The sequence below is a fragment of the Typopeltis vanoorti genome, chromosome 3 (genome assembly GCF_054136105.1).
Source record: "Typopeltis vanoorti isolate ZY-2024b chromosome 3, IOZ_Tvanoo_1.0, whole genome shotgun sequence".
In the NCBI taxonomy this organism is placed as follows: Eukaryota; Metazoa; Arthropoda; class Arachnida; order Uropygi; family Thelyphonidae; genus Typopeltis; species Typopeltis vanoorti.
In genome coordinates this window covers 95,084,590-95,110,158 of record NC_143551.1, presented here as the reverse complement: position 1 = coordinate 95,110,158, position 25,569 = coordinate 95,084,590, and the positions used below count along the sequence as shown (strand labels likewise).

At 35.5% G+C, this 25,569-nt stretch overlaps 1 protein-coding gene across 7 annotated transcripts in view; it reads right to left on the bottom strand.

Annotated features, from left to right (window-relative positions):
- Positions 1-25,569, bottom strand: part of LOC150108400 (F-box DNA helicase 1-like) — a 378,469-nt gene that overhangs the window by 273,685 nt on the left and 79,215 nt on the right. For all 7 annotated transcript variants that reach the window (XR_016548131.1, XM_090390741.1, XM_090390746.1 and 4 more), the window contains exons 6-7: positions 8,679-8,851; positions 5,510-5,629 (exon numbers count right to left, since the gene is read on the bottom strand). Coding sequence is in view for 6 of the 7 variants with exons in the window: in XM_090390741.1 (XP_090246867.1) it covers positions 5,510-5,629; positions 8,679-8,851 (293 nt within the window). In the remaining variant the exon portion in view is untranslated. The remainder of the gene's footprint in view (positions 1-5,509; positions 5,630-8,678; positions 8,852-25,569) is intronic.

The following is a 25,569-nucleotide window of genomic DNA, read 5'->3' as shown; positions in this document are numbered from 1 at the left end:
GATGGCACTACTGCTAAGCAAACAAAAGATAAAGCTATCTCCTGGCATCACTCTTTTTCTTCCAACTCCTGCATAGATGACAAAGGGAAGGTGCTTCTACTATGCCAAAACTGAGCATCACATGCCTTCTGTGACTTTTAGGCAAAAAGACATATGAAGAATTCTAAATAACTTAATGGCATCTCTCCACCTGTACTCAAGTGTTGTGCCCTAGAGTTAACAGCATTTGAACTTGGTCATCTCATCAATCTTCTATTATCATAGAAGATTGATGAGACTCAGAGTTACATGATAATCAGCAATTGTTATGAATAATTATGGAGCCACACTATTATGTTTAAGAACTTACTTTAATTAAAATTTAAATAAAATTTGCCATTTTGACCTTTATATCAAGGTCACAGAAATACATATATACGGATCACAAGCTACATTGGTACTACATACTACAGCGGGCTGAGAATAACTGCTGAGTTCAGGCTATGGTCAACCACTGACCATAGCCCAAACTCTGGTGGAAATATAAAAAACAAAAAAATAAAATAAATAAATTTTTAAAAATTAATAAATTAAAATAAAAAACCACAATTATCTTAGTAAAACTACATCAGCAGTCATTTGTTTCTTTATAGTCCTGTTACTTTAAAAATCTGTTTGTTGCTGAAGAATTACTGTGTTGTTATCCAATTAAATTTATTTTCTTCTAGTATTCATTATGTGGATTTCTTCTTTTCTCAGATATTATGTATATTGTAGGTGAGCTATCTCCTATATATGAGGATTATCCAAAAGAATAGACAATACACTACAAAAATACAACATTAAGGCCAGATGTCAACCACCAATGAAAATAAAAAATATACTAAGCTCTTCTAAATATCCCCTTCATTCCTTCCTTTGTTCATCCAGGTGTATACCAGATTTGTTGTACCTATAACCCACCCTACATAGGTGGGTTATAGGTACAACATAAACAACACATCAAGTTACCTTTCTCAAGGAAAAGCAGGTCTTTTTGACCATGCACTTGAAACATGCCAATGAGCTGAATGGAAAGGCATGGCGGTCCTTACATCAGACCAAAACATAGTATGAAAGTAAATTCAAGGAAGCCTGTGAATGCTCCATAATTATTCATAATGAAGCATATATCCAACCTATTCCAAAAAAGAGGGAAATAAAAGCCTGCCTTCCAACTCCCAACCAACTGCCATTGCCTCAATCTTCTCCAAAATAATGAAGAAAGTTACTGATAATTAATTCCTCCACACCTAGAGACCATCAGTTAATCAGTGACCATGAGAATGGATTCATTCCACCAATCTAGATCTACAGATGACCTCTTAGCTTACATCACCCACCACTGGACATGAGCTGTGGAAAGGTTCAGAGAAATACATACTGTCACCCCCCTTGAGACATTTACAGGGCTTTTGATCATGTCTGGCATCAAGGCCTATAATAGGAAACTGCCTTTCTTCAGTCGACCCACTACCCTCCCCATAACTGGATAGCTAACTTTCTCTCTGATCATTCATTACATGTGGTGGACAGCACTCTCTCTTCGAGCTTTGCCATTAATGTAGGATTACCTCAGGGCTCCATTCTATCACTTATTCTCTTTCTCCTATACATAAATGACCTAACCACAATCACCACTAATCCTATCCATAGCTCTGACTATGATAGCACACTCATTAAGCCTACTCCTTCTCAAACCATGCAGGCACTCTATATTTCAAGATCATATGCAACCAATGTCTTAAACTTTGATCTCTTTTTTCTGCAGTGGTTTTTTTTTTTGTTTGTTTTTACCAGTTCAGAACACAAGGGTATAGAGAGGGAACTGAATTAGAAGGCGATTAAAATTTAATTTTGAGTACAGTAAAACTGAATAACATATTGAAAAGAAAAGTGTGTAAGAAAGTTTATACAGAATCAAAGTCAGCTGCTTTCCTAGACTGAAATGCACAAATATGATTCAAGAAAACATGACAGTTTGAAGAGAAAAATCAAACCCTAGAGAATCACTGACAAACTCTGAAGAAAACATTGAATTATTCAGTCAGAGAAACACGTGAAGTTATCTGCAATGATAGAAAAATCAAACTTCATGGCAAGTAAATGAGCATGTGCACTGAGAAAATACTGAGAAAATGTAAGATAGCAAAGTGTGAAAGCAGCTAAACCAAACTAATGGGAAGACATTGGTAAGAATATAGAAATTAAATATTAGGATGGTAGCAAAATGCTCTGGGGTCCATTGAAAAATATTAGAAATGGAAGAAAGAGTAAAAAACGAATCACAGATGATAAAGGTCACATCAAAACTGGAAATAGACATTTTCTATGTGCCTGGAGTAATTACTTTGAAAGATTACTAAATGAAACAAGAAGTCACAGGCCTGTGGTAGAAAACACCAAACAGAAATGCGATCAAGAGTACATATCAATATTTGATGTAGAAAATGCTGTCAAATTTGAAATGTGGAATGGCAGCTGGAATAGCTAGAGAACCAGGCAGCTGAATGCCTGATTCTTAGATGGCTGAATTCTGAATGAATGGAATAGAGATCTAATTAGCCTATCTGTAAACAGGGAAATAAAACTGAATGTGGAAATTAGATAAGAATTTCCATACTGATTCCATCCAATTATTTCTTACCTGGAATAATTCCAGGTTTATGGAAGCACACTTGAAAAGAGGCTAAGAAAAATTGTGGAATGGAAACTTGAAGAACGATTACACCAAATACAGGTTGTCAGGGTTAGATTTTCACTTTATGACAAACAACTGAGAAATTATGGGAATATAAATAGGATCTGTATTTTAGTTTTGTAAATCTGGAAAAGGCATACAGCAAGGTGCCAAGACAAAAGCTACTGAAAAGACTACAATTATATGGTGTAAATGAGATAATGTATTGAGCAATGTATAATCTACACTGCTTGAAAAGAGGTCAACGAACACCCCATGGGTTAGGTGCATCGTACCATGTAATGAGTCACACATTTATAGCCCAGTATAAATTGAAGGAATATGTTGTTCCCAAGTCAGTGCAACTGTGTCCAAGTGAAATGGCTGTGAGAAGGGAACTGAGAGAGTTTGAAAGAGGCATTGTGATAGGATGCCATGTTGCAGGCCTATCTGTTCGGCAAATTGTTGACAAGTCGGGCCATCCTAGCTCAACAGTCAGTGATACCATAATGAGATGGAAGTGCACGGAATCAACTACATGTGCTACCCTGCAGTGGGCAATCCATCACACTCACTGAAAGTGACTATAGTGTGCTACAAAGGATAATATGTAAAAACTGCAGTTCATCAGCAGACACATTCAAGAGTTCCGGGAATCAACTGAAACATGAATCTGCTCAAAAACATTCATAACAGAAGTTTGCAACATGGGTTTCCATGTTGAACCTCTGTTCATGTTGTGAAGAAAGTATCTGAGCTCTGAGAGGTATCTGAACATTCTGTACAATGCAATGCTTCCTACTTTGTGGTGTTTCTATGGAAATGCCATAAATTAGGAAGCACATTGTGTCTTTTAGCAAGACAATGCACAATGTCATAAGGTTGCTGCTGTAACTGCATGGTTTGTGGACATGAAAGTCACCACACTTAACTGGTCCTCCACAGAGTCCTGATCTCAACACTGCTGAACATCTGTGGGATGAAATGAAGCATTGGGTGAGGTTGGGATGGTCCAACCCACAAGTCCAGAACCTTATTATGTGCCCACAGGAAGAATGGTCCAAAATTCTCTTTGATCACCATCATACACTTGTGGAAAGCATGCCCTTTAGGATTGCTGCAGTCATCACAGCGAAAGGAGATTCTACTTCTTATTGAGGTGGGTGCTATGGCTGTTGTTCCTCACACTATGGTGTCCATTGATTTCTTACCAAGCAGTGTATATTTGACTTGTAAGTCTTCAATTTGAACTGAAGGATATATAAGAAATGGTTTGATATAAAATCAAGTGTGTGAGACAAGTGTGCATAACATCTCTACTGTTATTCAACATCTATAAGAATCATGTTATGAAGGAAAATGGCATTAGATTTGATATATAGAATTATAGATGTTAATCTTAGCTCTTTATCTTTATGTAGATGATGATAAACAAACCTATTTGTTTATCATCCAAAATTCCCTAATTAAGTTGAATAACAGCTGTAATAAATTTGGCATGAAAATCAGCAAAAAAAAAAAAGTGACAAAGACTTAACTGTGTGCTTACTTAACACTCAATGTGTTAAGTAAGCACACAGGCAGTATCTGCATAAGTTGACACCGAACTGTGTCAGCTTGTGCAGATACTGCCCTTAGGGGCTTGCTTTAATATATGTATTTTGCTTCCGATTTGGGCAGTACATTTTCATATAGTTTCTATGCATGTTAGCTGCAACTTTTCTGGTAGAATCTTATTTGTAAAATTAGCATTTGTGAACGGTCTTAATGATGAAATCTCAACTGCAATTCGAACTGATTTCGAGTTTTATGTACAACCAAGTGAAAAGTATTTTCACATGGTTATAAATTAAATTAAAGTTTTCAAGAAATTATATTATTGTTTTATCCTTCATCCAAATGTAAACAAAGAAAGTTTGTGCATGAAGTATCTTCATGACTATGCTACTTGTATATAGAAGTTAATGACTTCACATCAACTGCCTTGATATACCATAATGCAAAGCACACATCCTTTCAGGCATGTATAATGCTATGCATTGTGGGAAGGGCCGCTACAGAGACCAGTTTTGACCTTGACCTTTATTGAAATCTCACCGATGGAAGTGATAGGATACTAAGCAATTAATGTGAAGTCATTAGCCTGTATATACAAGTAGCCTAGTCATGAAGATACTTCACATGCAATTTTTGTTTGCTTACACTATGTACAAAATGATGATCACTTTTGGAGTACTCCCTATGAAAACAGACAGAATATGTGTATGTTACAAAGTTCAGCTGATAGATAGAAAAGAAGGAATATGATAAAAACATTTAAGTTACTAAAAGTGCTTTAAAAAAATAGAACATCACTGCCTATCATATCTTTCCTTAAGTCATTTACCAAGAAAGCACTCAAGCCTACTTCTAGCAATCCATTCCACTCATTATCTGTTCTCCAAGTAAAAATTTCTAGTCCTTACACCCTTAATAACCACACAAAACAAAACAAAACAAACAAGAGGTGACTCCCCCCGCTCCATTGTTCTATTTCAATACATTACTGAATGGGAGAGAGATGGGGGGGGGGGAATCACATCTTGCTAAATATGAGTGATTAGCAAGGGCGTAAGGACCAGTAATTTTTGCTTGTAGAGCAGGTAACAAGTAAATGTCAGAAGCAGTCCTGAGTGCTTTCTTGGTGAATGATTTTAAGAAAAGGTATGATAGACAGTGGCATCAATAATGGTAGTGTAGGCCTCTCAGTCTTCAGGTTCTTTAGAAATGCCTGTTTAATAATAAATATCTGAGGGGGGGAATAGTACTTACTTATACCTCATGATGCTCTGCTGACCATTAATACATTCTTTCAGTGCTGAAAGTGATCCTATTGTTCCTGACCAACTGTTTTCAAATAGGTAGAGCGCATAAAATACTCTATAATGCAAGCTGAAAAAACACATTATCCACTTAGAATATTATTTTACAATACTGCTTTAAAACAGTTATCACAAAAATGTACACTTTCAAATACAGTGCAAACAGAGAAGGGAGATTTAATGCAAAAGTAAGTTATCAAAGCCTCTATTTAAATGGGTTTAAGGAAATATAATTTCATATGAAGTAAATTTAATTTTTTATGATTTTTATTTGAAATAATCATAATGATGGAGAGCAACTATAAAACAAAAAAAAATAAATAAAGTAAGGTATCATGTCTCACAGTGAGCAACAAATTTATTGCCCAGTGTGAGATACGATACTTTACTTTCCCCCCACCCTCTAATATGCTTTATTTATTGGAGGATGTGTGATCTCTGGAGTAGGGTTTCAAATAAAATAAAAAATTGGCATTATTACTAAATTAAATAAAGATTAGCACACATGTAAAAATTACACAATTTATTAACTCCAATAGATTTCTGTATTACACATCAGGAAGAAAATAGAACTGGTTGATAATATTCAAGCATGCATCACATAGCACATGTTTATTTTATAAATGTCTAAGGTCACAGTTAAGTAAAACAGAAAAAAAATTAATGATTTATGTGGCTCTGCATTTGAATTCCAAAATATTAACCAATGTTTCTTTTGAATTCTAATAGTATGTTCTCCTGTTTACTCAGCTGTGACCAATACTTGTGTATCAATCACAGCTGAAAAGGCACATGTCGACTTGCATCGGTTTTGAATTTTGTTAACTGATCTTTTTCTCTTTCATCGATGAAATCTTTACTTTATAACAATACACTGGAGTTAATGAATTTTATCATTAACTTTTTTTTTCCATGTTCCAACCATTATTTAAATCATAATGTCTACTACATATCCTTCATTAAATGTCTTGAAAAAAAAAATTACACTGCACAAAGATATGCCATTCTACCAGACTGTTTATTCAAAGAAGCACATTGTGCAGTCATTTGTGATACACTAGATTACTAAAAAACAGATCACTTAATGATTCAGCTATGTCTTCTGTATCTGACAATTTTCAACAGTGCACATTCACTAAGATTAACTTCGACAGCCATTCCTCCTTTTACTTGATACAAGCAATAAAATTCAGAATTTCCATGCCTGTGCAGCTAACTTCTCTTTGTAATCTGATTTTCCCTACTTAAACATCACTCTTCTAAAAATCATAACCTGCTCTTTATAGTATTCCAGTCTTGCTGATGTTGAAAGTTTATTTTTCACTTGGTTAGACTATAATAAATTTAGTTTACTCCTTTATCCAAGTGTGAGCAAACAAAGTTTGCACCTGAAAGTATCTTCAGGACTGGGATAAGGTGATACAACACCGGATAACTCGTTGCAAAGGTGGAGCAAGCTAACAATCACTACTATCTCAGTATCTCCCATAATGAAAAACACATCTCCTTGCAGATAAGGTGTACCACCTTACCCCAGTCCTGAAGATACTTTCAGGTGCAAACTTTGTTTGCTCACCCTTGGATAAAGGATTAAACTAAATTTATTATACTCCAGTCTTGCCATCACACTTCTCACAACAACCTCTTTATTTCTTTGCAGCTATTGTAAAGTGTTATTCAGCCAATTAATTCTCCTAACTATGGGGATGCAGTTGGATATAGCTCCCTTTACACATTTCTTTCCTAAACAACAATCATTTGCATCTTTTGTTATCACATCATCTAACTCTGTGAAAGGAATTAAAAACATTAGGTTTTCTCGTCCATTCTGGGTTATTATTATTACTTCTCTTCTGAGCAACTGTTCATCCAATCCTATATCTCATAGTATTTCAACTATATGAAATACAATGAGACCCCCTCCTCCACCTCCGATCCCACTGTTCATTTGAGCTGACACAGAATTTCCATGCTCTCTTCCAAACTTAGTAATACATAAGCATCTTAGTTACCATTTCATAGTCTAATTTATGCTCACTCTACTAACTACTTCTCTTCATTGATTCCTGCTATCCCTTCAGAATAAGCTTATCAATTCCTTTCTTTCGGGGTTACACAGTGATCAACAATCATTATGAATAATTATGGAGACATACACACTACCATGTTTAAGAGCTTACTTTAATTCAGTTAAAATAAAATTCAGTGTTTCGATATTTATATCAAGGTCATCTTTCTCCAACACACACACACACACACACACACACACACACACTGGGTCACAAGTTAAATTGTACATACTACAGTGGGTTGAGAATAACTGTTTGGTCAACAGTGAATATAGCCTGGCTTCTGATGGAAAATAAATAGGTAAAAAAAAATTAATAATAATAAAATAAAATATATAAAAATGATATTGGTAAAACTACATCAACAGTGATTTATTTCTTATAGTCCTGTTGCTTTATTTCTGTTGGCTGCCTGAAAGCAATTACTGTTATCCAATTAAATTTCTTTTCTTCTGGTGTTCACCATTTGTGTTATTCTTCTTTTTCATTCTAACCCTTGGGGTGTTCAAGGCTGTCATTTTTTATTGAGATTTGGTTGACTGATAAGCTTATCATTCTTCATAATGATAAGTTCATCAGTATTTGCCAAACATTACAACTAATTTGCTTAAAGTCAATGCCAACTAATTTCTCCAACTCCATGGCCATCTATGGTACTAGTATGTCAGCAGTGTTTTAACTGTTCATGGAAGAGGCTGTTATTGAAAACATTTCTCCCATATCAAGTTTTCTCAAAATTTGTCTGGTGCTGTCTACCCACTCTTCATAAGATACTTTTCAATTTGAAAAGTTTTAAACTTCATTATCCCCCCCCCCATTAAATCAAATCATGATGCTAACTAAACTGTGAATGAACAAAAAAAAAATAATAATAATAAATAATAAGTAAATAAAATAAAACAAAATAAATAAATCAAAGCTCAAAAAACATACCAAGGTTGTACAAAAATACTTTCGTACCACCTAGACATAATTTATCTGGTCCTGATTAATCAGAGCTTGATCCTATTTATGTTATAAATATTTTAAATATTCAGTTTAAACACTTACCCGTGGTTAATTTTATAAGTATTCTTGAAGTATAACAAAAAAGTTGCAAGGCAATACAAGCACTCTAGAACTTCATATGATGAACAGCTTAAGTAATGCAAAATACGATATATATCCCACACTGTTTGTGATAATAATACCAAAACAGTAATGATACACCAAAGATTAGACCTCTAGAGAAAGAGATAAAATAAAAGGTTGAAAGCCTTCAAACATCAGAAATCTTAAAATTTGATGATTACATTCTTCAAATTATGTAACTTAAATTACATAACTTCAAAATATTAAACTATCAATATCTTACATTTAAGGCCGGTGTAGCTCAGTGAAAGTGGCCCTAGGCTGCCTGAAGATAGACTTATAGTTCAAGTCTAGTCACCGACATCTAGGAACTTTTTCTAAGACTTTCTTCAACCAGTTCCCGAGTTAGCCCATCTCTGGCATGTGCAAGTGGTTTTCCACCCCCACCCCCAGAAACTAAGGTTTTTTTGTCCTGTAAACTCAAAAAAAAAACTGGCCATAGAACCCACGTTATTTCAGATAGTAATGCATTCTCTAAGGGTTAGGTACCAAGAGATGACAACACTTGTTTGCTGGTCTCTCTTCATTGGTGGCTGCCTATAATTAGTGATAGTCACGAGCCAGCTATCTCTGATTGGCTACCGGTGGAGATTGAAATGCCCACTCAGTCTCCTAAAGCTAGATAGGGTTAAAAGGCCTCACCTACTCCCTATAAGGAAATATAAAAGAATTACCTTATTATTGTTACTTTTTTATTATATCTTACATTTACCTGAACTAAACAGCAACTATCATTTATGCATCTTAACATGTTCCTTTCATGAAACATCACAATATTTATTAACCACTTGTTAAACAGATATATTCACCAAACTGAAGACAGATGCACAGTAATATTGCATATTTTTGTGCAATCCAGAGAGCTTCACATTGACTTCACCAGTTAGGTCAAACCTCAACTCTTTATCCAACCTTGATGTTTTCCAGAGGAAAGCAATTCGGCTCATAGATAATCCCTTTCTTTTACAGACTCCCTTCAATTTCTATCTCACAGAAGCAATTTCAGCTCTGTCTTTTCTATAGGTACTTCAATGGTCACTGCTACACTGAACTGCCAACCATCTTTCCTCCACTTTCTGTTGCACCTGTTAATACAAGAGCAGCAGCTGCCCAGCACCCTCTTTACTGTACAACTGCAAACACACCAACCCTGCTTTTCTTCTTCCTCTTTCATTCCATCTACCTCCTTCCTCTATTTCCAAACAGCTACAACTTGTGATTCTTCAAAAAAAAAAAAAAAAAAAAAAAAAAATGTTAATAAACTTTTGACTCCTCACTTTCACCTCTCATGTATGGGATCAATATAAAATTAATAAACTATTGTGTTAACCATCAGTCATAGAGATACAGTTTTTTTGAATTAGTTAGTAAAGATATTTCAGATTCAACCATGATGGTGCAATGACCTGAAAATCAACATGTAAATTACAAAGAATGAAACTCAAAGTAAAAAAAAAAAAAAAAGAATATTTATATAAACAAAGTGCATATACAAACACATGCACTCATATAAACACACTGGATACATTCATGCATATTAAGTTATACTCCTTTATTCTTTGAAAGAAATTTGGCAAATCATTTTGTGTTATGTATTTTGAGTCATTTTCAACTCCTGGTGATTCTATGAACATACGCTCTCCATTCAGATCTGTCTCTGGCCATATCTTTCAGAATTTCCAGGTGCATTCTAGTTACTGCTTTAACTCCATCCACCCATCTAATTCTTGGTCTTCCTCTTCTCCTGCTTCCCTCAAATTTAGCAAGCATCATCATCTTCTCCAGACCGTCATTTGCTTGTATAATATATCCAAAAGCAGACAATTTTTTTTTTTTTTTGCTCGATGATCATAGCTTCAAGAGAGCAATCTGGCTTTATTCTGTCTATCACTGATTTATTGGTTTGCTTTGCAGTCCATGGTATTCTTAGTAGGCATCTCCAAATTCATAATTCAAATGCATCTATCTTTCTTCTTTCACTCTTTCTCAGGTTCAACTTTCACATCTATACGGTACCACAGGGAATAACACTGATTCTGATTTTGTTGCAAGGCTAATATCTTTATCTTTAAAGATCTTACTTAAATTTATCATTGCTTTCTTTCCGAGTAATAATCTTCTTCAGTACAATACCCATCGTTATCAATTTGGGGTCCTAGGAGCACAAAATTGTTAACTATTTCCATTTTCTTTCCACCTACTTCAAAATCATTAAGTTCATGTTGCCATAACTTTTGTCTTTTTGAGGTTAAGTTTAAGGCCATATTTAGCACTTTCATAATAAGTTCTTCCAAATCTTCTTTGTATTCTGCTAGCAAGGTGGTATCACCTGCATACCTCAAATTATTAATATTTCTTCCACCAATTTTAATTCCAACTGAAGACTCCTCCAGCCCTGCCATTCTTAAAATGTATTCGCTGTACAAGTTAAGCAGGTACGGAAATAAAATACACCTTTACCTATTGTGAAATACTCAGTTTCTCCAGGATCTGTTCAGACAGTGGCTTCTTGTTCATAATAAAGATTCCTTAGAAGGATAATGAAATGATCTGGTACTCTCAATTGTTCTTAACCCATTCCACAGTTTCACATGATCTACAGCAGTGCTTCCCAAACTATGGCTGTAAAGGCCCCCTTGGAAAAAATAAAATATTTCACGGCCCCCATCGAAAAAAAAAATCATAATACACACATATATTATTATAATTAATATTTATTGTATTTATATTCAATACAAAACATACACAGCAAATATTGCAAAAATTAAATGCAAATATTACATTTTTAGCATCTCACTTACACATTTGACATGGGAACTTAGTCTTAAAACATTTTAAATTTGTTTTCATTATTTCACGGCCTCCTCAACAAAACTAATGCCCCCCCCTCCCAAGGGGGGGCTGCAGCTCACAGTTTGGGAAGTGCTGATCTACACAGTCAAAAGCCTTATAGTCAAGGAAACAAATGCAGACATTCTTTTGTTATTCTTGTGCTCTTTCTATTATCCATCTCACATTGCAATCTAATCTCTTGTTTCTCTGCCTTTCCGAAATCCTGCCTGTTCATCTGGCATTTCTCTCTTCATGAATGGTTCCAGTCTTTTCTGAATGATCTTAAGTAAGACTTTATTTGCATGAGAAATCAGTTCTGTAATTTTTGCAATTTCACAATTGCTGTTTCGCTGACTTCCAAAAAGCATTTGATAATATTGACCAAAATATAACATGGGCTGTCTTGGAATCCTATGGTGTGGACAATAAATTGATCCGTCTGCTGAAAGATATAAACAGCCAAGCACAAGCAAAAATCAGGATAGCAGGTGAGACTGGAGATTAGTTTGCCACTAGTCAAGGCACAAGACAAGGGGACCCAATATCACTAATCATCTTCATCACACATCTAGGAAGAACACTAGATAAGATTAAAAAAGAAGGTGGAGGCATTTCAATAAATGGCATGAGAACAAACTACCTCTGCTTTGCAGATGACATCGTCGTGATTGAAGAAGATGCAGCAATGCTGGAACAAACATTGCAAACACTATACACAGAAGGAAAAAGATATGGACTAAATGTCAACTTTGAAAAAACTAAAACAATGATATTTGGACAACAGGAGTTACTGAACAGAGTTATGATAGACAGATTTCAACTGGAAAATGTGGAACACTTCACATATCTTGGATGCCACATGACGCATGACTTGGACCCCAAAAAAGAGATAAAAATTAGAATAGCCAGAGCAACAACTATTTTAAAAGCCATGAACAAAATATGGAAGAGCTGAGCTATAAAGATGCAAGCTAAACACTATACACAGAAGGAAACACTATACTACTGCGCATTGTAGAAACCTGTATCTTCAGTAGCATGCTCTATGGATGCAAGGCCTGGGTACTCCTGAGAGAATCTGAAAGGTGGATATTGGCATTTGAGAGGAAGTGCTATAGATCTTGAGAATAAGCTGGATACAGAAAGTGAACAATGAGAAATCTACATACGACTACAACCAAAAGAAAACCTGATCCAGAAAATAATCAAAAAGAAACTATATCTATTTGGCCATATATGTAGAATGAATGATGAGAAAAAATTAAAAACGTTGCTGTTTGGAATGATTGAAGGAAAGAACAAAAAGGAAGACCAAACAGAGAATGGGGCGATGACATCGTCAAATGGTGTGGAAACTCTATACACAAATTGAGTCATCTTGCACAAAACAGAATGCAAAGGAAGAATCATATCAAGATGGCAGCAGACACCTACAGGCATTGGACCCATGGTTATTGATGATGATGATGAATTTTCACACTGTCTTGCATCACCTTTCTTCAATAAAGGTATATAAACTGATTTTTTCCATTCCCTAGGCCATGTAGTTGTGATTCAAATTCGCTGAGATAGAGTTGTTAAAATTTTAACCGTCTCTTCTCCCAAGGCTTTGAGCAGCTCAATAGGTATTCCATCCCCTTCTGGTACTTTCTTACTGGACAGCTGTTGCAGTGCCCACCTCACTTCACTCTCCAGCAGTGGTACTGGCTCCTGTGTATAATCCTGCCCTTCAAATTTCTCAGTAATTTTAGAGTCCTTTCTGTAAAGGGCTTCTGTATATTATTTCCATCTTTCTTTGATGTCTGCAGCTTCTATAAGATATCCTTTGTGTTTACTTTTCAATATTGTCACCTTGGCGCTGAACTTCCCTGTCAGTTCCCTGATCTCTTTTTGAAAAGATTTCTTGTTTTTCCTTTCTTGTTTTGGTCTTCTATTTGTTGGCATTCCTCGTTAAAGTATTTTTCCTTGTCTTTTCTGGTTTGTCGTTGAAACTCTGCATTCAAATGCCATACTTCCTGCAAATTTCCTGTGGCCTTCATTTTCCTCCTTTCTTGAGCAGTTTTGATGGCATCTTTTGACAGCCATTTAAACTTCTTCTTCTTACAAACTGTTGGAATATTCTTCTTTGCTTCTGTTTTAATTATATCTTTAATCCCTTCCCATAGTTCATCTGGTTCTCTTTCACACAAATTGAGTGTGTTGAATCTGTTCTGTATACTAATACTGTATTCAGTTGGTATGTTTTCAGGACCATATCCAATCGACATGTGTGTTGTTTTCGGTTTCCATAATTTCACATGTATTGTAGCCACTAATCATTCGTGGGCTGTTCCACAGTCTGCACCTGGAAGTCTTGACAGACTGAATTGCACTTCTCCATCTTCTTTGTCCAAGTATATAATCAATTTGATTTCTGTATTATCCATCAGGTGATATCCATGTGTACAATATCCATTTGTGCTGTTTAAAGTAGGTGTTAGTAACAAACAAAGAATTCTCTGCAGAAAACTCAACTAGTCTCTTCCCTGCAGCGTTATGAATACCTAAACCAAAATGACCTGATATTCCTTGTTCCTCGGTTTCTCCCACTTTTGCATTCCAATCTCCGATAAGTAGCAATAAATCTCACTTTGGTGTAGAATTATACACAGTAAATAATAATTATTGTGTATGTATAGAATTTTTTAATTTTTATTCAATACAAAGACGATTAAATCACCATTCTAGAAATTAAACAATCTTAACCCAAAGGAGGAAGGGGAGGGGAGACATCTCTTATCCTCTGACTCTCACAGTTATTTTTCTCAGAATTTTGTTTCTGAAGGATGATATCATATCAAATAGCACACACACACATGAAAAGGAAACATAGCATACAGCTATAAGTTCCTTAGTTTCATTTGACTATAAGATGAACTTGAGTTACTTCATAGTTGCTATCTTTATCATCATTTTCTTTTGCTTTCCTCCCCCTTTTTATTTTTCTCTCATTTCTACCCATTCATTCATTATTTAGTATAAATCTTACCTGTCAGATTTGTTAGATCACAGTAAAAGAAACAAAATATTTCACTTGACTATTGGACTGTACTTGCATATATCTTCTTTCAACAATCAATTTTAATGGAGTGCATCTTTCTTTAATTTCTAAAGCAAAGAATGAGGACCAGTGTTATCATAATAGGAGTTATAACACTGATTGAACAGCTCAAAAAACCCATTCAAAATTTCTTCTCACTTTATGGAGAGATGTATTTATCTTGCTTCCAATTCCTTAAGTACATGGGAGTTCTCACTGAAATGTAAAAGCCTAATGCTTCCTATGTCCTTCAATATTAATTTCACCATCATTCCCTACAGAGCAGATAAAGATCTACAGTAATCCCTCAATTATCCAATCACAGTGGGAGAGCAATTTGTCAGCTGGATAATCAAAAGGATGGACAACATAAAGTATAATTATATTGTACTGTACTAGAAGTCAGCTGACACATTAACAAAATCAAGCGTGTGTTAAAAGAAGGGTCATTCATTTGAAGATTGACCCTTCTCACTATCAATTTTTAAATGGGGAAACATGAAAAAAAAAAAGCCTAGAAAACCCTGAAATCTTGATATCATTAGCTCTTTCAAAAATAATGGAATATGGATCTGACTCAAAGATCTACACAGATGGCTCCAAAAATCCAAATAGCAATTCTGGGAGTTGTGTACTTGTCTATGGCTCTCAAAATATAGAACTAAAAACAACTAACAGTATTGGATGCAGCTCATACCATGCAGAATTAATAGCCATTAACATAGCACTGCAACATTTGGATAAACAAAACCCAAAGGAATTTATATTTTTCACAGATTCCTTAGCAGCCCTTCAAGTTATTAAGAACTGCTAACTAATCATCAAGAAATACTTAGAGACATAGCAAAAAACATAAACAAACTACATAAGGATTCCGAAATAATTTTCCAATGGATTTCATCCCATGTGGGATTAAAGGGAAATGAAACTGCAGATGAAGTAGCAAAAAGGGCTGCCACATCAAGTGATACCACAGATTTCAATCTTTTTAAAATCACTCAAAGAGAAAACATAAAAAGAATGATTCTCCAGGACATGACTCACCACTGTTATTCAGCAGAAAAACCAGGAGCTACCATCAACTCCAAGTTTAATCACTGTGTCACTACCATGATCTCTCACCTCAAGACGGGCCACACAAGACCAATCAAAGTTTAGCAATGGCATAAAACTGCAAAATCTGTAACAAATCGAGGGAGCATCACCAATGTATTTACTAAATTGTATGAATATTTCCAAATATGAACTTTATGACAACTCAGAAAAGGTGCTGTATAAAATACATGAATTTGACCTCTATGGTTTGGTGAAATAATACCATGGGATATAAAAATAAATAAATAAATAAAAAAAAAATCTGCTCCTGTCATCTATCAGTACTCATTAAGGTTATTCTTTCTCTTACTTGCAATGCAATGAAAGAACTTTTTGGGATTTCCTTTGGTAGGCTCAGCTGGTTTCTTCTTCTTGTAATCTGATTTTTTTCCTTACCATACTAGTCACCTTTCTTGTCTGACCTATGTACCGCTCATCAGCTTGCTGGTGGCCTTTCTCCTTATATACCCTAATTTGCAGCTCATACTTAATGGTACTGCTCATTCATCTAACTCCTACTTGATTTACCCTCCTTCCCTTATATATATATATACAATTTAATATTGCTTCCTCTAGATACTCCTTAAATATCCCCCATGCACTAACATCCTTCTCTTGAAGAACTTCATGCCATGGCAGAGATTCAAGCTTCCTCCTAAGCTTGTGTTAATCACCTACCTTGTGGTTCCACATATAACCTTTCTTCATAGAATATTCCTCATGTTTTACAATATCCCAAGTCAAGACTGCTGCATGGTCACTTTCCCAACTAATTAACATACAATGAGTTAACTTTGCATTAGGAACACTCACCTAATAATGTGTTAGACCACCACGGCTTGCAAACACCTATGAACAGATTTCACAAGGCGTCAAACATCCTCCATGCGTAACTTGACCCATGTCTGCTGCAGCAACTTTGTCAGTTCATGTGTTCCATGCAGGAGGAGGATTAGCAATTTTCACACCACATTCTAGCATACCCCACACATGCTCAACTGGATTAGAATCAGGAGAGTTTGGGGTCAAGGCAATGTGGAAAATCGTTGTCATGTTCCTCCAACCACTCATTGGGCTCGTACAACCACTAGTTGTATGAGCACAATGAAAAGGTGAGTTGTTCTGTTGAAAGATGGTATTGTTGTTGGAGTAGACCTCCTGCAGATATAGATGGTTGTCCATGTAGCATTCACCATTCAGTGTTTGTGGGATGATAACCAAAGGAACTAGGGCATGCCAGGAAAAAACTCCACAAACTATAACACCTAATTAGAAGAAACACACGTATAAACCACAGTGAAAATTATTTAATTGTAAATATTTCATCCTAAGTATCTTAAGACATCATCAGTACAGTATTTAAACAAAAATTAGGAATAACATACAGTTAGGGCTCATGATTACAATAGAATCTCATGAAAACGTGCATAACGTGCTAAAGTAGTACAAAAAAAAATAAACGTTAATTATTGAACACAGTTTTGTATGATAATTTCCCATACTTTAGGAATAGTAAGAACGTCGTTGCAGTTTAGGTTTGGTCTGTGTAGTAGGGCTTCAGAACTTTCTTTGTATAAACGTTCATGTTTAAATAAAGATCTATGTAAAAGTTTAGCCTTTTCCCAATGGATCCTATGGTTTGGATTTTCAATTCCGTGTTGAGAGAGGCCAGATTTCTGCGGTTTAAGAAGACGAATGTGGTCTTGATGTTCCGAGATGCGTTTCTGAACAGACCTACCTGTCTGTCCAAAGTAAGATAATTTGCATGAGCATGGAATCTCATAAACACCAGGTAACATCAAGGTTGAGAATTTGTCCTTAGGAGAAGGTAATAAGTTGTAAATTTGGTTGATAGGTTTGTAAGTAGTGGCAAAATTGTATTTCTTCATAATTTTAAAAAGACGTTCTGAGATGCCTTTAACGTAAGGTATGGGAATCCTATGCACTTCTTCCTGTCTGGTTTGATGTATGCAGAAGTGACTGATGATTTTTTGAGTTGTTTTGGGATTATATCCATTTAGGATGGCTGTATTTTTGATGACTTCTAATTCCTGGTTTAAAGATTCTTCAGAGGAGCAGAATTTGTGTGCTCTGGAAACTAGTGATTTATTAATGCCAGATTTCTGAGATGGATGATGAGCAGAACAATTGTGAATGTAGCGACCTGAGAATGTAGGCTTGCAAAAGACGGAAGTGGCGATGGAACCGTCTTCTTTTCTTTTGATGTGTATATCCAAAAAAGAGATACCCTGTGGAGATTCTTTTTCTAACGTAAAGTTGATGCGATGATGAAGAAGGTTAATTTTATCTAGAAACAGTTGTAATTCAGGTTCGGGATGATTCCATACTGCAAATATGTCATCGACATATCTTAGCCAAATTTTTGGTTTGGATTTAAAAGTGAATATTTTTTCCTCAAGGTGTTCTAGAAACAAATTTGCTAGGTTTGGCGATAAAGGAGATCCCATTGCTGTTCCTTCCTCTTGCTTGTAAATTTGACCTTTCCAGGTGAAGTAACCTGATGCAATAACAAACTTGAACAATTCAACTATATCAGACGGAAATTTTTGAGTAAGTAATTCTATTGTTTCTTTATGGGGAATGTTAGTGAAGAGAGAGACAATGTCGAAGCTGATTAACAAGTCAGTTTTTGATAGTTGAATGTCTTTAATTTTTGTGTGAAACTCAGTAGAATTTTTGATTGAAGAGACTGAGTTGCCTATGTGAGGGCAGAGAAGGTTAGATAAGAATCTTGATAACTTGTACGTTGGACAGCCGATACAGTCTACGACAGGTCTAAGTGGAACATTAGTTTTGTGTAGCTTAGGTAAGCCATAAATTCTAGGAGGTCTTGCATGGTATGTCTTAAGTTTTTTGATTGTTTCTTCATCTAAGGAGGAAGTTTCATTAAGTAGCTTATTTAATTTTCTGAGTTGACGATTCATCATCATCATCATCATCAAATTCCTGCCATGTACCCTCAAGGGGTGTACAGGATATGATAGTACTACATGAAAAAATTACATCATTATTAATTTTCTATCTACAATTTTCCTCCAAATCAGTCTGTTACTTGTCAAGACTCCAACATTATCAGATCTTATATTTCTATCGTCTAAAGCACTTTGTACAGTATCAATCCACCTATATCTTGGTCTTCCTCTAGGTCATTTTGCTGCCAACCTGGCAGAGAACACTTGTTTTGCTAATCTTTCCTCGCCCATTCTGTTTAAGTGACCATACCACCTGAGATTAGCTCTGCTAACACATTCCTGGATGCTGACAATGTCAAGTTCTTTCCTAATATCCTCGTTTTTAATATGATATTGCCATTGATGCCATCTGTTCATGCCTATAATCTTTCTCAGGACTCTCATATCTGTGGTCTCTAGTCTTTGGTCAAGTGTTTTACTTCTGACCCAGCTCTCAGATCCATAAGTTAAAACTGGTTTGAACACTGTCTTGTACACAGCTAATTTAGTGTTGACTAATTTCTCTCTTATTCCATATAAATTTATTCAATTGACTTCCCACCATACCAGCTTTGCTTATTCTGTTGTCTATTTCTATATTTAATTTACCATCTTCAGTAAAAATCGTGCCTAAATAGCTGAAATATTTTACTTGTTCCACAGGTTCTCCATTCACAACACAGTTGACATTTTCAATGATTCTGCCTATTTTCATTGTCTTTGTCTTTTTATTGCTGACCTTCATACCATATCTATTACAACAGCTATTCAATTTAGTCAGAGAATCTTGCAGACTTGTAGCAGATTTATTTAGAAGTATAACATCATCTGCATAAAGCAAAGAGCTGACATTAACATCTCCAATTTTGATACCAGGTTTAATACCACTTTCCTTCATAATGTGATCCATATAGATAATGAATAACAGAGGGGATAATGTACATCCTTGTCTCACACCAGATTTAACATTAAACCATCTTCCTGTACTTCCTTCAATTCTAACTGCTGACTTACAACTCAAATAAAGACTAAGTATTGCTTGATGTAATGCCCCATTAACACCATATAACTGCAACGTATTGAATAGCTTCTCTCTTGGCACCTTGTCATATGCCTTTTCCAGATCGACAAAACTTAAATACAGATCTTTGTTATATTCCCATGCTTTCTCGACTATTTGTCGTAAAGTGAAGATCTGATCCTGACAGCCTCTATTTGGCCTGAATCCAGCTTGTTCTTCACCAAGCTTTTCTTCCACAATTCTTCTCAACCATTTCTCAAGTATACTTGCATAGATCTTGCCAGGAACACTCAGTAGGGAAATACCTCTGTAATTCTCACATGCAGTTTTATTTCCCTTTTTATATATGGGTACTATGAGGGCTCTACTCCAGTCATCGGGAATTCGTCTCTCTGTCTAGGCTTTCTGAACTATGCAGTGCAGCCACTGTAAGACTCTTATACCACCATACTTCAGCATTTCTGGTCGAATATCATCTACTCCTGCTGCCTTTCCACATTTCAAGCCTTTGATGGCTTTTTCTACTTCTAGTATGGATATGTATTTCTGACTGCATGCCTGGTCAGTGTTTTTTACCACTGTGCTGTCATCACTGCTTGTTTCATTTAGCAGTTTTTCAAAGTAATTACTCCATACTTCAAGGATATCTTTTTCTCCCTTTTTCATGTCACCTTTATCATCTCTAATTCCTTTTACAGGACTCTTTCCTCCATTCTTAAGCTTCTTCAACAACCTCCAGAATATTTTGCCACCTTCTTGATATTTATTTTCTATATTCTTGCCAAAGTCCTCCCATGACTTTTGTTTAGCTAGTTTTACACAGTGTTTAGCATTCTTGCATTTGTCTCTATATTCTCTAAGAGCATAAGCTGACTTATTTGACAGGAACTTTTGGTATGCTTTCTTCTTTTCCTTCACTGCCTCTTTAACTTCCTGTGTCCACCAGGGAGTTCTGATTTTTTTATCCTTACAGATAACCTCACCACATGCCTCTCTGGCAGAATCAATCAATGTTTTCTTCAGAGTTTGCCACTGAATCTCCAAGGTTTGATTCCTGTTCTCAAACTCTTTCATTTTTTCTTCAATAATCTTTGTGTATTTTAGCCTACAGTTCACATCTGAGAGCTGCTCAACTTTTATTCGCTTTAAAACTTTCTTACATGTTTTTCTTTCCAATATGAAATTCAATTTTATCCTGCTCAAGACTAAATAGTGATCACTTCCAATTTCAAATCCTCTGTACACTCTGGTGTCCTGCACCAGGGAGAAAACATCACTATCAACAATAACATAGTCAATGAGACTTTTCTTATTCCTAGCCTCTTCTCTCCATGTGAATTTGTGCACATTTTTATGTTGGAACATGGTGTTAGTAATAACCAGTCCATGTCCTGAGCAGAAATCCAACAGATATTTGCCATTATTATTAGCTTTGCTCTTTTCTCCAAATTTTCCCAAAATATTTTTGTATATCTCACAATCATTTCCTACTCTGCTATTTAGATCCCCAACAAGGACCAACTTTTCATTTTTCATTGTGTCAGTTGCTTTTTCTAAAGCATCAAAAAATTCCTCCACTTCTACCTAGTAGAACCTTCTGTGGGACCATAGGCACAAATAAGTCTCATTGTCCAGTTCCCCATTCTCATATTTGCCCACATTACTCTACTTGAGACTGACTGCCATTCAAGAAGATTAGCCTCGTATTTTGTGTTGAATACTATGGCTACTCCTTCTTTTCCTTGATTGTCATTGCCTGAATATAACATTTTGTATTTATTGCTCAGAAAGATCTCACCAGTTTTGGTCTTTTTTGTTTCAGTCACCCCTATTATGTTGATATGGTACTTATCTAATTCCTCAGCTAGCTCCATTTCTTTGCCATTCAGGCTTCTTACGTTGATAGTACCGATCTTTAACTCTGGTGATGTTGAGTTGGGGTTTATTTTCAGATTTGTTCCAGTAGCTGACTTTTCGCTGTTCACCCTGGTTCCCTGGCGAAAACAACGGGGGCCTTGTTTAACCGGGCGACGCCCCAGCCGGCATGAAATTTTGTCATGTACCATCATTCTATATTTTAGTTTAACCAATAAGAATACAATTTGGTCGGCTAAATCCCAAATTGCCAGCCCATCCTCGTCCGTTCAGTATCCAAGTAGATACCCAACAGGGTGCACCACGAGAAGGTGAGGATTGGACATTAGGTCAGAAGCCCTGGTCGGTTCTCCGCATTCCTTTAAAGGCTATGTGGAGGTCTCCTCTAAGTTATACAGCTTTGACCATTAAGCACCAGTTGACGATTCGTAGGATCAAAATCCAATTTGGAGTATGTATTACGATCTCGAAGAAGTAAATTAATTTTTTGGTCATATGAACTGGTATCAAGAACCACAGTGGTATTTCCTTTATCAGCTCTAGTAATGATTAAATTTTTGTTACGTTTTAAGGAAATAATAGCTTTCAATTCCGACGGTGGGATATTTAATTCTGAAGATTTGGCATTGTAGATCACTTTAGCTACTTCGAAACGAAATTTGTTGGCTTCAATACTGGAGAGATGCTTGATGTTTCTTTCTATATTATGTATAAAGTCTAAATATGGGAAACACTTTGGTGAAATCACAAATTAATGGCCTCTTGCTAGAACATTTAATTCATCTTTTGTTAGTTGACGGTTAGATAAATTGACTACCCATTTTTTCGTTGGTAATTTGTTAGTTATCTTTTTTGATCGATTTAATAGATTAAGTTATTTAATATGTAGAGCACTATTGCTTTTATCAAAAGCTTTTTTTCCCCGAATTCTTTGAGACAGTAATAATTAATTGTAGCAATTCTTGATTTAACGTATTTGACAAATCTGATTCTAGTTCTGTAATATTTAAAATGTTTGTTGCTAGTTCATGCTTAGACACTCGTAACTGATTGAGTAGTAAGGAATGATTTGCTTTTTGATAGATTTTATGGGCGCCTGGAGATTTGATGGTTTCTTTCAGCTTAGCAAAGGTTGGAATAAGATTATCACATCTGCACTTTTTTAAAAAAGATATTCTAGCTCGTAGCTTACCCTGTTTTAGTTGCAGTTTTCCTAGTAAGGTTGTCTTCTGCGCTGTCATTTCCCCATGAAGGAATAAAACTTTTTTAAATAACGAAACCTGTGGTGCATTCATAATTAGAAGAAACACACGTATAAACCACAGTGAAAATTATTTAATTGTAAATATTTCATCCTAAGTATCTTAGGACATCATCAGTACAGTATTTAAACAAAAATTAGGAATAATATACAGTTAGGGCGCATGATTACAATAGAATCTCATGAAAACGTGCATAACGTGCTAAAGTAGTACAAAAAAAAAAAAAAAAAAAAAAAAACGTTAATTATTTAACACAGTTTTGTATGATAATTTCCCATACTTTAGAAATAGTAAGAACGTCGTTGTGGTTTAGGTTTGGTCTGTGTAGTAGGGCTTCAGAACTTTCTTTGTATAAACGCTCATGTTTAAATAAAGATCTATGTAAAAGTTTAGCCTTTTCCCAATGGATCCTATGGTTTGGATTTTCAATTCCGTGTTGAGAGAGGCCAGATTTCTGCGGTTTAAGAAGACGAATGTGGTCTTGATGTTCCGAGATGCGTTTCTGAACAGACCTACCTGTCTGTCCAAAGTAAGATAATTTGCATGAGCATGGAATCTCATAAACACCAGGTAACATCAAGGTTGAGAATTTGTCCTTAGGAGAAGGTAATAAGTTGTAAATTTGGTTGATAGGTTTGTAAGTAGTGGCAAAATTGTATTTCTTCATAACTTTAGAAAGACATTCTGAGATGCCTTTAACGTAAGGTATGGGATTAAATCACTAAATCACTAGTTTCCAGAGCACACAAATTCTGCTCCTCTGAAGAATCTTTAAACCAGGAATTAGAAGTCATCAAAAATACAGCCATCCTAAATGGATATAATCCCAAAACAACTCAAAAAATCATCAGTCACTTCTGCATACATCAAACCAGACAGGAAGAAGTGCATAGGATTCCCATACCTTACGTTAAAGGCATCTCAGAACGTCTTTCTAAAGTTATGAAGAAATACAATTTTGCCACTACTTACAAACCTATCAACCAAATTTACAACTTATTACCTTCTCCTAAGGACAAATTCTCAACCTTGATGTTACCTGGTGTTTATGAGATTCCATGCTCATGCAAATTATCTTACTTTGGACAGACAGGTAGGTCTGTTCAGAAATGCATCTCGGAACATCAAGACCACATTCGTCTTCTTAAACCGCAGAAATCTGGCCTCTCTCAACACTGAATTGAAAATCCAAACCATAGGATCCATTGGGAAAAGGCTAAACTTTTACATAGATCTTTATTTAAACATGAACGTTTATACAAAGAAAGTTCTGAAGCCCTACTACACAGACCAAACCTAAACCGCAACGACGTTCTTACTATTCCTAAAGTATGGGAAATTATCATACAAAACTGTGTTAAATAATTAACGTTTTTTTTTTTTTTTTTTGTACTACTTTAGCACATTATGCACGTTTTCATGAGATTCTATTGTAATCATGCACCCTAACTGTATGTTATTCCTAATTTTTGTTTAAATACTGTACTGATGATGTCCTAAGATACTTAGGATGAAATATTTACAATTAAATAATTTTCACTGTGGTTTATACGTGTGTTTCTTCTAATTATGAACGCACCACAGGTTTCGTTATTTAAAAAAAAAAAAAAGAACTATAACACCACTTCCACCGACCTGTCGAACCCCAATGTGCAACCAGGGGATAGAGCTTTTTACACCAAATGCCAACCCGCCATCAGCACGGTGTAGTAGGGAACAGGACTCATCATGCCAGACGACCTTCTTCCATTTGTCAAGATCCATTGCCGACATTTCCTAGCTGTCATCATGGGTACTCTTGTTGGTCTGTGGCTGTTGAATCCTTCATACTATTTCTAGTATGCAAAAATTTCACTGAAAACAATTCACCAAAAGGCAATTTATTGAATTAAGTTCATCAAAAGACAATTCCCCCCCCCCTAAAAAAACTTCATTGAACAACAGTTAACTGAAAAAAGCATTTATAGCAAAAAATTTATGAAGACACAACACATGTGTTAGAATAATTACTTTATTTATCATTAAGAAAGTAACATTTGATGTTTCGACATCTGTATTGAGGTCATCATAAGGAGAACATACATATATACAGGATACAGGCTACATGACACCACACTACACAAAAGTAAGTTTAATCTAAATTTTTGTTAAAACTACATTAAACAATTTCTAAAGTCCTCTCATATTAAGATTTTCTGCTGTATGGGGTTGTTCTGGATGCTATATGGGTTGAAGATGGGTCCTCCAAATTCATAGAATAATTAATCCATCATTCTTGTTCAGATTTGGATAATGTTTCAGCATATTACAGGCTTTTTTTGAATTTTCTTTCAAACCAGGTTTTGGTGTGGTGTAGGGACTTGGTGTGCCTTTTCAGTCAATTCTGTGACATGTTTAGAGTGCGTGGTCTGGCAGGCCTGTTTTGCCACAGTGGAGGTATTTAATATGCCGTTTGTGTTCATCCTTTCTAATTGGGACGGTGTGTTCTGTTTCTCCTACGTAAGGTAAGTTATAGGCCAAGTTATCAACAAATTCAGCTAAAACCTTAACGAAGGAGAATTCTTGCTTCTGGAAAAAAAAGGCCTGAACTATGCCATTGCACCAAGGTCAGTTAACAAATTAGATTTCATTTATCGCACTGAAAGTGGTCAAAAATATCTCCTCTCCAATAGTC